A 13,167-nucleotide genomic window follows, 5' to 3' on the forward strand; every position below is an offset into this window, starting at 1 on the left:
CCAATTTTCCATGTCGTGATACATTTTTCCACTGATTATATGTTACCAGAGCCTTAGCCTTTGATGATTGATTATCATAGCATATCAATCCACATGCCAGTGGAACACAGTTTATCCTGTACCCAATATGTACACATAGTTTGTGAATGTGTCCTTTCTGCCCCTTAAACCTTTTTTTTTCAAGTGAAATGAGCATGTATAGCAACAATATTGGAATTCCCCACTCTCATATGATATATTATGGGTCTGTATTTCTTTGTCTTGTACTTTTGTAGCAACTTTTGTACACTAACCATTCAACAACATCAGTTTTTATCTGTTCGGAAACCTGCTCTGGATTATTCCCTATCTGGAACCATCAACAAGCTTTCACACTAAAACACTGGGACATCCCATGGCTCAGCACTTATCAAACTGGTGAAAATGTTAAAATTGTGATTTTACTCCCACTTGTTGTTTTCACCTCATGGTTCGGAGGAACCTCTGTCACTCCGCTATCCTGAAAACAGTTTTTTTAACATTGCTAGCATTCCTCATTGAAACCCATGGTTACAGCTAGCTGCAGGCTAATGAAATAGCTTCTGAGTGGCTAAACCAATGGGTACTGCCTTTCTTATTCTTAGGCATTCCTCTTCCTCCTCTCTTGTTGTCCTGGTGCTTCTCATGTGAAAGCTGTTTGATGGCAGCTAGTTGATGGTTCCAGATAAGGCATGATCCAGATGTATCGATAAAAGTTGCTACAAAGTCACAAGATGAAGCAAAGCAGACCCATTATATATCACAGCGGGAGCAAGGAATTCCAATATTGTTGCTATACATGCTCACTTCAAATAGAATGTTGTGAGAATATGTACAGTACAAGTGTGTGTATATATATATATAATATATATATATATATATATATACATGCTTTATTTTTTACTATTTTCCACAATTTAGAATAATAGTAAAGATGTCAAAACTATGAAATAACACAGATGGATTTATGTAGTGACCAAAAAAGTGTTAAAAAAATCAAAACTATCTTATATTTTAGATTATTTAAAGTAGCCGCCCTTTGCCTTCATGGAAAGGCAAAGGCTTTGGAGGGAAATTCATACATCGGCATCAACTTCACTATTTATATTTGTCTAAGGAAAAATAATTTCAAGCATTTAAGCATAGGCCTTAGTACATTCAATCAGGTGTCCCCAAACTTTTGACGGACAGTGTATATATACAGATATGTATATATATATACGTGTGTGTGTGTATATATATATATATATATACACACATATATATATACATGTGTGACATGTGACTCTGCAGCTAAACTTTCCTCCTTGGGCAGACTCCGACTCTGTAACAATATTTCTTGAGATCATTATCTGTACTTCTACACTCCGCAGAAGGCATCGATCCGCACAGTGTCCTCTCAGTAGGGAGTGAGAGACGGCTGCACATGGCCTGCACTCCTGTTGTCCGCCATAACAACGTGACGTCCATATCTACCTTATTAAAAGCATGAAAAATGCATCAGGTGTGCAGAGTTAGTGGACTGCTGCCTCTGGAGCCACGTGTTTCCCCGCTGGCCCGGGATCCAATGCTCACAACTTTCCTTCCCTTCTCCCTCTCTGCTTTTTACATAAGGAAATCATAAAATACTAAAGGTGAGCGGACTGTCCACTCCATGCTGGTGATTGATCAGCTGTCAGGGACGATATATCAATTTATGATGTTAGAGGCTTTTCCCACCCGCATACACAAACACACACACACAACCTTGCCTGACAAACACAAGCCAGTTAATTGGCACCTTCTACACAGCGGAACAGTCCACTCCTGTTTCTGTTTATGAAGGAAGTAGGCATGTAGAGAGGAGAGAGAGAAGGAGGGACCGCTACCTGGGGTTCAGTCTGCAGTTCAGCATCACTGTAATTGGTTGAAAGACCCCTTGACACAAGGAAGAGGCCACTAGACTGGATTCTTCATGGTCAATCAAGACTAATTAGAACTGGTTGTTCAGCTGGGGGCAGAGACCACCATATTGTTTAACATATATACACACAGCCTTCAGAGTAAAGCCTGGCCTCAAGCTCTCATAACCCGTTGGCTCAGACTTGTACAGGTGAAATTACATGGACTTTCTCTGACCTCGCTTGCCTCCTTATTTCAAAATGAGATTGTGTCCCTTGTAACTTCTTCACTGGTGACGGAGGAAGAGAGTCTGAGCCCCGAGGAGCAGGAGAGAAGCTGCAGCCATATGATTCCTTATTCAGATGGCATAACTGGAGCTACTGTGGCAGAATAGAAGAGACACAACACTGTGCCCTTTCAGCAGTAATAAAAATGTTCATTGGAACATAATAAAATTATATATATGTTTTGTTTGTGCTCTTGTGACTTTAATATCTGTAGACTGATCTAGTCACAGGACCGTCATGATTATAGCCCGAAAAATGTTAACTGTGTCGTGTCTTCGACTGTATCCTGGTTTTATATTTCAGATGTGTTTGTAGTTGATGTGGATTGGTAGTTGGAAAGATCAACACATTTATACCGATGCAAACGTGGGGTCTAGTGTACACTACCAGTCAAAAGTTTAGACACACCTGATTGAATGTACTATGGTTTTCATGATCTTAAAACCATTTTGATCTAAAGGCTTATGCTTAAATGCTTGAAATTTGTTTTTTAGACAAATATAAATAGTGAAGTTGATGCCGATGTATGAATTTCTTTCCAAAGCCTTTGCCTTTCCATCAAGGCAAAGGGTGGCTTCTTTAAATAATCTAAAATATAAGATAGTTTCGATTTGTTTAACACTTTTTTGGTCTCTGCATAATTCAATTTGTGTTATTTCATAGTGTTGATGTCTTTGCTATTATTCTAAAATGTGGAAAATAGTAAAAATAAAAAAAAAAATAGTAAAAATAAAGAATTTTTTTTTCTTCATTGCCCAGTCATCGTCGCTCCTCAAGCCCAGCATGCCCAGCATGGAGGCCAGGCCCAGCCCTCCATCAGCCCCGGTCCCCAGCACGGAGGCCAAGCCCAGCCCTCCATCAGCCCCGGTCCCCAGCACAGACGGCCTCTCCCAGGGCAGCAGGGTCCGGCTGGAGCCCGAGGACCAGGGCGCCCAGCTGGATGAGCTGAGGAGCCAGATGAAGGAGCTTCTGCTGTCTGTGGAGCTACTCAAGACCCAGCAAATGTAATGTCATTAGACTATGGCCTAGAATATGTTTGAATATGCTCACAAACATCTGAGGTAGTAGGGGGGTGTGCTTGGTTTGTTTTACTCAAGTCCCAAATGTGTAGTAGAAAAAAAGAAGAAGAATGGGGAACACTGCTGGGACACACATTGGTTAAAAATCAGTGATAGAAAGGTGCGCTTTGGTGGTGGGGTTATCAGTAGAATCCAAAAAAGCAAAAAGACCAAGGCACTCTTTCCCTTAGATTAAAAATGTCTTTATTGATATGGAATAGAACAATGCTGCCTGTGTATCCCAGCAGCACTCCCCATTATTCCTCTTTTATTCTACTATACATTTGGGACTTGAGTAAAACAAACCAAGCACACCCCCAACTACTTCAGGTGTTTGAGAGCATTTTCAAAAATGCCTTTATTGATATGGCATTGTTCTTTGGATCCCAAGTGTATAGTATCTGTCCAGATTTTTTTGGGAGGAGGAGGAGGAGGCCACAAATGGAAAATTCAATGTGTCACACTGGGAGCCAGGTTCATGAAAATGTTTTGTTACTGTTGCCATGTGAGCGGTTGCCAACTACAGACAATGTGGTCTCAGTAGCTACTTGGGCAGACAGGTGGCGCAGACGGGAGGATGACCTGTTATGCGGTGCGTTGCTCGGATGGATGGGGAAGTGGAGTAGAACGACAGATGGATAGATGGGTGATTTAATGGATGGGTGGGTGTGGTAATGGACTTTATCTCCTCAAAGCCTGCGTTGATGTGGAGAGTGACGGGAAAGATGGAAGCGACAGTATGGCATGCAACAAAAGTTGTGAGCCAGATTTGGGCCCACTGTTGTATGTTTACATGCATGCAATATTATTAATTAAGGTGATAGTTTACTTTTAAAGCATTTACATTGTTCAAAGCCAGTTTTCAGCCATAACCTGGTTTTTCATGGATTTATTTCATAGTTGAGTTGGTTTACTTAAAAAATATTCGCCAGTACCAATTTACATGACTTTGCATTTTATATGTTGTGACACTGGAGAATAATGCTCAGCTATGTGGATCAGTAGACCACAAGTATACATAATATGGGGCACTAACCAATCCTTAAATTCAGTCAAGCAATTCAGTTGCATGATCTGTGTTGTGACACTTCGCAATGCATTGACCTTTAGTTTTGTTTGTGTCAAGGTTTAGCTGTCAGTTTGGTCAGCATTTGTTTTTTTGTTCTAAACTCAAAGAAAACCTTTCTTTTGTCAGAGTTTTCCCAGCATGTGAGCAGCCTTCATAAGTAGACTCAAAGATAGTTTGGAAAGAGTAGGGGCCCCAAAAATTGCAGAGCAAACAAGAAAAAAACAGGGGCAGGGCTTCCTTGAATGCAAAAAAAATCACTTGTGTCCACATGTCAAAAGTGAATAGAGGTGGCACATCTTTTTGTTCCTCCTTTTCATACAGTATGTCTGTGTTTCCACTTAAAACGATCCTATTTTTTCTAAGAAGCCAAGAGTACATTCTTACTTAAAATTCCATTATTGTTATTCTGTGAATGCGAAAGCGTATACATGCATGTGTGTGCATTATGCATGTCTCCCAGCATGTGAGCAGCCTTCCTAAGTAGAACAATCTCTTTGTGGATCAGCTGAGGCATGCGTTCCCAGTCATGAGTTTGATCACTGAGAGCACTTCTCGTTTGTGTCTGCACCAAATTGTTTTGCATCCAAGAATGTACACTACTGTGCAAAAGTCTCAGGCACCCTAGATTTTTTAAATAAATATTGTCTTAGTTGTTTATTTGTTTGTTTTCTGCATATTTAAAAACTTTTCATTTCATTATTTTTGAAAGCATCTTCACTTTATGGATGTTTTTTTTTACTTGTGCCTAAGACTTTTGCACAGTACTGTATGTTGCAAGGGTATATGTGCTAATGAGTGTGTGTGTGTGTGTGTGTGTGTGTGTGTGTGTATATTTCCAGGAGAGAGATGGCAGAGCTGCGAGGAGAGCTGGATGAGGAAAGGCTAAAGCGAGTGGCCCTGCAGGTAACATCGATCCCTATAATACCACATGCTGAGCTGTCTAAATGCATTAGACAGCGATGGATGTAGGCTCACACACACGAATGCAAGATTAAGTTTGATAAAAAAAAAAGTGCTCACAAACACACACACACTTGACGGCAAATGTTCCCACATTTCAAATTTCTGCAAATCACATTTAATGTTGATGTTACAGATCCGCTTGAACGCAAAAGCATGTTTACTTGCATGCGCACACATTACTGCAATGTACAACTGATGACCAACAGCCATACAGTAAACAGACATGCACACACACTCACTCCATCCCCCCCCTGAAGGAACGTGAATTGCTGCTGCATTGAACACATTCAGTTTCCCTGTACTTCAGCATGACCCCGCATCGGGAGTCTGACCCTTAGACTTTTCCCAGTGTAACAGCACATGACACGGCCCGGCCCAGCTCAGCATGGCACAGAAGTCAGAGCAGGAGGAGAGAGGGGAAGCTGTGGGCTCCCTGCCGAGCGCTCCGGGCACGCATCGGTCTAATCACACATAGGAACGTTGCGGCAGATTTGCTCAGACCCCCTGAGGGGAACTTCTAAGTCCGGAGATAGAAAGGCAAAGAGATGGAAAAAGAGGGAAATGAAGGACAAAGAGGAGAGAGATGGTCGATTTTGTCAGCCGTTTTCTCCCCCAAGAAGTTAGTTGAATTTTCCTCCAGGTTCTTTGCTGGATGTGGTGTGGTGTGATGTGACTTGTGCAATGACAAATTTGTCTCCAGTCTTTGAGATCCTTTGAGCAAGGCAGCAAGTGAAGGAGGGAATAGTTTAATCATTTTAGGGGACCCTTCTCCTGCAGCAGTATCAAGCCACATTGTAATGTTACGTAAAATGAATTACAAAATGATTGTTGTTCACAATGCCTCCAGAATGCCCCTTATTATAACCTTTATTTAAACAGGGAGGGCCATTGAGAGCAAGCTCTCTTTTACAAGGACGCCCTGATTACAGTACATATAAAACAATAAAAGCACACAAAAGTTACAGTATCAACAACAAATCATATATAAGAACAATAAAAACAATAAAAGTACATATAAAAACAAATAAAAAGCACACAAATAAAAACACACAGAGTTACAGTATACAACAACAGATTATACAACAAACAGGACAAGGACATCAACATAAGGGACAACATCAATTCAACAAAAACACATGCATTCACACTGCTCTATGTCAGACAAAAGAGATTTAAATTGATTAAAAGGGATTAGCTTGTCTAATTTTGCAAGTTCCTGCAGATTGTTCCACTTGTGTGGAGCATAGTATTTAAAAGCCAGTTTCTCAATCTCAGTACGAACATGATGATTTTCAAGGACCAAATAGTCTTGGGACCTAGTGCAGTGTGACAATGATCTATAGTTAAAAAGACATGTGAGATACCCAGGAAGTTTGCCAAGAAGTGCTTTGTAAATAAATAGAATACAGTGCCGTTCTCTTCTCACTGCCAACGACTGCCACCCAACTTTCTCATATAGTATACAATGATGCGTTCTAAAGCCATCCCCAGTTATGAACCTGAGGGCGGAATGATAGACTGCATTGAGAGGTTTAAGAGTTGAGGCAGGAGAGTACATATAAATTACATCGCCATAGTCCATTACGGATAAAAAGGTTGACTGTACAATTTGAATTGGGTAATGCATGCCTTATTTCTATAAAAGAATGCCAGTTTTGCTTTCAAAGATTTAGTCAGTTCAATAATATGTTTTTTGAAGCATAGCTTGTCATCAAGCCAGAAACCAAGGTATTTATAAGAGGATACTCTTTCAATTGGTGTACCATTAAGGGTAGTAATATTCACTTCTGTGGAACTGTTAGTCAATTTTCTAGAAAACAGCATGCATTTTGTTTTATCAGAGTTTAAAAGTAATTTAAGATCAATTAAAATTTGCTGTACAGCACAGAAATCAGGCGGTTTTGAACCGCCTGGGCAACAGAGGGCACTGTTGTATAGAGAATAGCGTCGTCCGCGTACAACTGAATTGTACTGTTTCTAACATTTTCACCTAATTCATTTATAAAAATTGTGAATAAAAGGGTGGTCCCAGAATAGAACCCTGTGGCACACCTTTGTTAACACTCATAAAGCTGGACTGATAGCCATCAGCCACAACAGCTTGTGTTCTACCACTGAGATAATTTGGAAAGCAATTGCACGATTTATCATCAAATCCAATAGATTCCAGGCGTTTCAAAAGAATTTGATGATCGACAGTATCGAAAGCCTTAGATAAATCAATAAAACCAAGGATTGTTCCTGTTTTTGACTCTGAATTTCTTAAAAGGCGCAAACTTGTCAGCAATGATATTAAATGTTTTCATAAAATAATCTAAGGCCAAGTGTGGCTCAGGAATTGCCATGGTAAACCCAATATCACTGTAGTGCAAATCAAACAAAAATGCTTGTTCAGAAAAGCGTTTAAAATTCCTTTTGACAGTGATACGTGGTTTGGATCTATGTAATTTCATGTCACGGATGCATGCTGTTGGGCAGTGGTCACTGAAGTCGAGAGGAAAAACACCACTAGATTTATAATGTTGAGGTCTATTGGTTAATATAATATCTAGAAGTGTGGCCTTTTCTGCATTTTTTGGATCTGGACGAGTTGGGGAAGAAATAAGCTGCGTGAGATTTAATTTTTTAGATGATCAGTGCTAGTTAACCAGTTAATGTTCATGTCACCCAAGATAAGAAGTTCTGAATTTTCATAGCTGGATATCAACTCAAATAAAACATCTATCGCACCTGCAGGTGCAGAGGGTGAACGATAAAACCCAATAACTAATCATTTTCCAGTATTATTTTTCCCCAGACAAACACTTACAGCCAAGAGTTCAAAATATTTCGGCTTAGACACAGAGGTAACAACAGAGACAAATAAACAACTTTTCACAAAAATGGCAACGCCTCCTCCCTTAGTAGGCCGATCGCATCGGAAAACACTATAGTTTTCAAGGCAAATATCAGCATTTTTAACTTTGTTCGACAACCATGTTTCAGAAAACACAAAAATGTCAGGGTCAGTTTGTTGTGCCCAGACTTTAATATAGTCCATTTTGGATACAATACTACGCACGTTCATATGAATAATTCCCATGCCTTTGCGGTGCAAGAAGCTTTGCATGCTAAAATCAACATTCTGAGTTTCCTCCGTATTTGAGTCACGACCTCCAGAGCCGCAAGTGGCGCTATTGACATTTTGTGGTTGCAGATTGAATACAAAACGGATTAAATTTGGATTTTTTTGTCAGCAATCTACACAAAATAAATGACTGAATCCAAACTTTGTGTTTTTGTGTGTGTGTGTGTGTGTGTGTGTGTGTGTGTGTGCACCCTCCCAGATGGAGGTAGAGAAACTAAAGCGGAATGTCCATTCAACGTGAAGCCTCTGCTCCAATCAACATCAAGCCTCAAGGTCACCTGCTGGCCTGTCGACCAATCAGCGAGTCGGAGGGCGACGACAGACGGAGGAGTAGATGGCCAGACGGAGGAAAGGGGCGGAGAGCAAACGGACGAACCACCTCTCGCACAATCCTTTTCAGTGATCTACAAAAAAAAACACCTATTTCCCCATATTTGTAAGATTTACATTTTTGCACATATGTTTTTTTTTTCTAGCTAGATGTAATTAAGGTTACAGATGTATATGTTTCTTTCTCTTTTTTTTTTTTTTGCCAACACAAAAAAAAATTGAGGCCTTACTTAAAACTACTGCGCTGGACTTGCAGTTCTCCCCCTCACGTTCCCCCCCCCTCCCTTCACCCTGGCGTTCCTCCCCCTGACCTGGATGAGGAGGTCCGCTCTAAATACTACTGACTTTGTATAAAGCAGGGGGCGCTTGTTGTCTTCACGTCATTTTCTTTCTCGTATTTTTTATATAATATGCGCGAGTAGTTGATTTTAAAGAAAATACGAAAATGTCTGTTAACATCTTTGGATAATCACAACAAATTAAATGATGTTTTGTGTTTTCCTGCATGGCGCCTGTTGGCAGCGCTTTACTCCATCGTTGCAACGCTGCGGAAAAACAGCTGTGCTTTGGTTTTTGTTTTGTCTTTTATATGTTTTCTAGCATTCCTATCCAGGGTAACACTACTGTGCCTGTTTAAAACAAAATTCTATTAAGTGTTGATAATGGGGGGGGGGGCTTACATTTACCTTGATGGTGTCTGGAGATTTGCAGCATGATATTATATATCTGTATTTTTGTCTACTGACATGCGAGTCAAATACTATATAGAGGGCCTCTTCTTTGCTGGTCTCTTTTCTATTTTTTCTCTTCTTGTAAGTTTTGTCAAACTTCAGTCACACAGTTGAGAATGATGAGAATGTTCTCAGAAATTTCACCTCCGTTATATATATACATAAATATATATATATATATATTTAACAGAAAATGCAGCTAAGAGTACCCACATGCAAAAACCTTCTTTTAAAGAGGAAAGAAAGGGAGGAGAGCAGGAAAGAGAGAGAGTTGCATTCTTTCCGTTGACAAAGTTGCTGACCAAGACATTGGCAAGATAATCATCTCTGCAACTTGCTCTCTTTTTTTTGCCATTTTCTTCCTTTCGTTTCTTCTTTCTAATCGTACTATCATCCCCCTAATCACCACTTGCACTCCATTCTACCTCTTTCTCTCCTTTTTCCCTCCCTTGGTCTCTTTGATTCAAAGAAAATTGTATGATCTTAGAGAAAGCCTTCTCTTTCCAGCCTCTAGTATGAGATCTGTATGACCCTGCGCAGCAATCATTAGTCGTTGTCTGTCCTTGTATGTGTGTGTGTGAGTGTGTGTGTGTGAGTGTATGTGTGCGCGTGTCTGTCCTCTTATCTACATCTCTTTCCAGATGGACCAAGTACAGAAGTTAAGCTAACTGGAATCACACAATACACCACAGAAATAATAAATAAAAAACTCACCCTTTCCCTCCCTCTTCTATCTTTCAGTTTGAGGTTTTTAAAGTGTTGAGATAAAAGCTGATGAGCAGGGAGAGAGAGAGAGGCTTGGTTGTGTACTGTACATCGCTTGTTTGTCTCTCAAAAGCATTTTCCGCACTACAGATTGCCTTTAGCCCTTTTCATGCTGCACTAATCGTCATTTTAGATCTTTTTTAAAACAGCGGGGCAACTGGATTATTATCATCGCTAGCGAGGTCCTGCTCTGGGGAAGGCTTGTCCCCGACGTTTAAGGGTTCACAATACAAGTTTAGAGTTTATCCCGAGTCTTAACTGGTGCGACGTGAAAGAGGGCTTAGTTACCCCGGGTCGGCTCTCACCCGAGGGCGGAGGGAAGCCCTGAGCCAAGAATGTACAGTATTCACAGTACTGTTCTGCTGTAAGCCGACGAACAGGTCAGCTTTGTGTCAAGATGCTTTTGAGAAAATGGGTCCGGTGCAGTTTGAAGTTTAGAAACAGCAGTGTACAGTCACAGCTTGATGATTGATGATTTTCAGTGGCGCTGTGGTTTCTGTCCCTCATACGCACAACATAGACGACTCATGAGGGGGAACAACTTTTCTCTGAAACACCTGAAAAAAAATGTTGTTGGACTTGTTGGAATCGCCTCATGATGAGTTAGGGGAACATTTCAGCTCTTATTAATATTCACCCCAGGTTTCATCTCCCTCAGTCAGATATTTGGCAACAGTTTTAGCAAAATCACAATTTGTACTACTACTAGTTTCAGAATACAGGTTACTGGTTTTTAAGATCTTGATACAGATCTCACAAATGTCTTAAAGAAGCGACACTCTTGACTTTCAAATGTGTATCATCCTCAGGCTTCATTCTGTGTGTGTGTGTGTGTGTGTGTGTGTGTGTGTGTTCGATCGTGTATGAGTGACCATGACGGGGGATTTTAGGCTCACGTCCTGAATGCTTTGACCTCGTTGACGGATCTGACTGTAATAAGCGCAGCGCTCACATGTTGACCCCTGACCCCCCCCCCCCCCCCCCCGAAAAACAATTCTCATCTCCACCTCTTCCATTTTGCACGCAGCTCCTTAATCGATAAGGTTGGGCAATGAAATAATCACGCAAACGGAAAAGATGGGTGACGGCTCTTCATGTAATATCTGTAATTCAGCTTAATTTACACGTATTGTACATTCCATAGTTTGACGCCAAGAAAAGAAGAAATCTGTGCACATTTATAACATATTTTCAAGTGATTTTGTTTACATGAGCTGTATCATTGCATGAGCTGAGATTCTTTCCAAAAATGAATAAATATCATCTTTATTTACTGTCACAAATTCTCCTTTTTTTTTTTTTTTTTCTTTGCCTTTGAAATACATGTGTGTTGCATCGACAACTCGGCATTTCAAATATTTGAACTCACGATTGCACAACGGTGCTGAGACTGTTTCAAGGTTTTGTTATTAGAAAAAATCTGAAATTGAAAAATATTGACTGTTCAGAGGAGAGAGTGATGGAAAGTAATGTGCCTGTTGTGGTTGTGACAACATCTTGGGTTAAATGGTCTATCTTTTATAGTGGGTCTCTTTCATCTCTCAAGAGCCGTGTGTGTGTTTACGTGTGTGTTTGTGTGTATAGATGTATGCACAGGACAAATGAATATCTAATGGTGTATGAGTGTGTGTTTTTTTTTTTTCTTTTTCCTTGATCATATTCACAAAGCTGGGACACGTGAAAAACTAAAACAGTCTATCTCTGACAGACGTGTTTGTGTGTGTGTGTGTGAACAAAATCTTTTTGATAGCAAGAAAGAAAGAGAATGGCAGAGGTCAAGGCCTTCTCCCATTAAATGAAAACACTCTGCAGGATGTGTAAGGGCTTCTTCCTCTGGCAAGCAGCAAAGCGTGAGCGAAGATCCTTGGCATGACCGTCTTTTGATGTTGCAGATTGATCTCTTCCCATCTTTTTTTTTTTTTCATTTTTTCTCCCTCCCTTTCATTCCCTTTATTAGTTTCCTGCTGTGCGATTGATATAGCCATCTCTCTTCTTCCTCAATCTCTTTTTCCTTATCCATCCTTGTTCTTGGGACTGGGACTATTGAACGCAGCTTTTATTTATTTTACATATCATGTGAATAGAATACATTTTTCCCCCTACAGAATGGCCACTGTAGAGCTCTATACAACCCTTTGAAGCAAGTGTTCATTAATGTAAACCCAGTCTTCTTCCCAACACAGGGCCATCAGGTAATAATGTGTCTATGTAAAAGCCATAAAGCAACAAAAGCCGGCGACCTCCTGTCTCATATGTCTTTGTCAGGCTGACACCAGCACCTGAAAGCACTCAGTCTCTTTAGGAAATGGGTTCAGTGGCTGAATGACCTTTCTCACTGCATATATAAATATAGGTCATATGCTATATTTTTTCCTCTCCCTCTGACTCTTGCTCTCGTTCACACTTTACACTCTTGTGTAATGTGTGTGTGTCACACTCAGAGGGGGAAAGGTTCATCTCAGACTGCTCCCCCCTCAAAGGTTTGGTAACACAAACGCACGCAAGCAGAGGACCAGATTTTGGTCAGAATTTATCAGTATGATGGAAAAAGATGAGGAAAAACGTTAAAGTCCAAGTTGAAAATGGCCAGAGTTATGCTTTAAGTTTGTTTTTAACTTTTGTAAGGCACTTTGTGACTCTTTGAAAAGTGCTATATAAATAAAGTCTTTCTTCTAAAATAGGTGATACAGGAATATAATGCACTCTGTAAAGCGTCAGCTAAATGCCTAAAATGTAAATGCAACAATAATAATTCGTACATACATGTTTGTTCCACTGCAGAACAATGTGTACCAATCTTATGTGCTCTATGCTATTCAGTTCTTCTTTATATTTATATTCTTTTGATCGACACGTTATGCTTTCATGCCAGAATTGGACATATTGCACAAGACATAATTGTGCATCAGATAATTGCTCTGTGGCAGGAAGGGCGCCG

At 40.3% G+C, this 13,167-nt stretch overlaps 1 protein-coding gene across 1 annotated transcript; it reads left to right on the forward strand.

Moving 5' to 3' along the window:
• The first annotated feature begins 2,949 nt into the window (after window positions 1–2,949).
• Window positions 2,950–11,501, forward strand: LOC139645076 (SH3 domain-containing kinase-binding protein 1-like). The gene is made up of 3 exons (XM_071520680.1): window positions 2,950–3,190; window positions 5,153–5,216; window positions 8,603–11,501. Exons 1-3 carry the CDS (start codon window positions 2,970–2,972, stop codon window positions 8,642–8,644), a joined length of 327 nt encoding a protein of 108 aa, XP_071376781.1. The 5' UTR covers window positions 2,950–2,969; the 3' UTR covers window positions 8,645–11,501.
• Window positions 11,502–13,167: the final 1,666 nt, after the last annotated feature.

This window comes from Centroberyx affinis, unplaced genomic scaffold, assembly GCF_046629955.1.
Source record: "Centroberyx affinis isolate AG114_WGS23_722 - 3 ecotype Tasmania unplaced genomic scaffold, CSIRO-AGI_Caff_v1 ptg000820l_1, whole genome shotgun sequence".
NCBI classification, from domain to species: Eukaryota; Metazoa; Chordata; class Actinopteri; order Beryciformes; family Berycidae; genus Centroberyx; species Centroberyx affinis.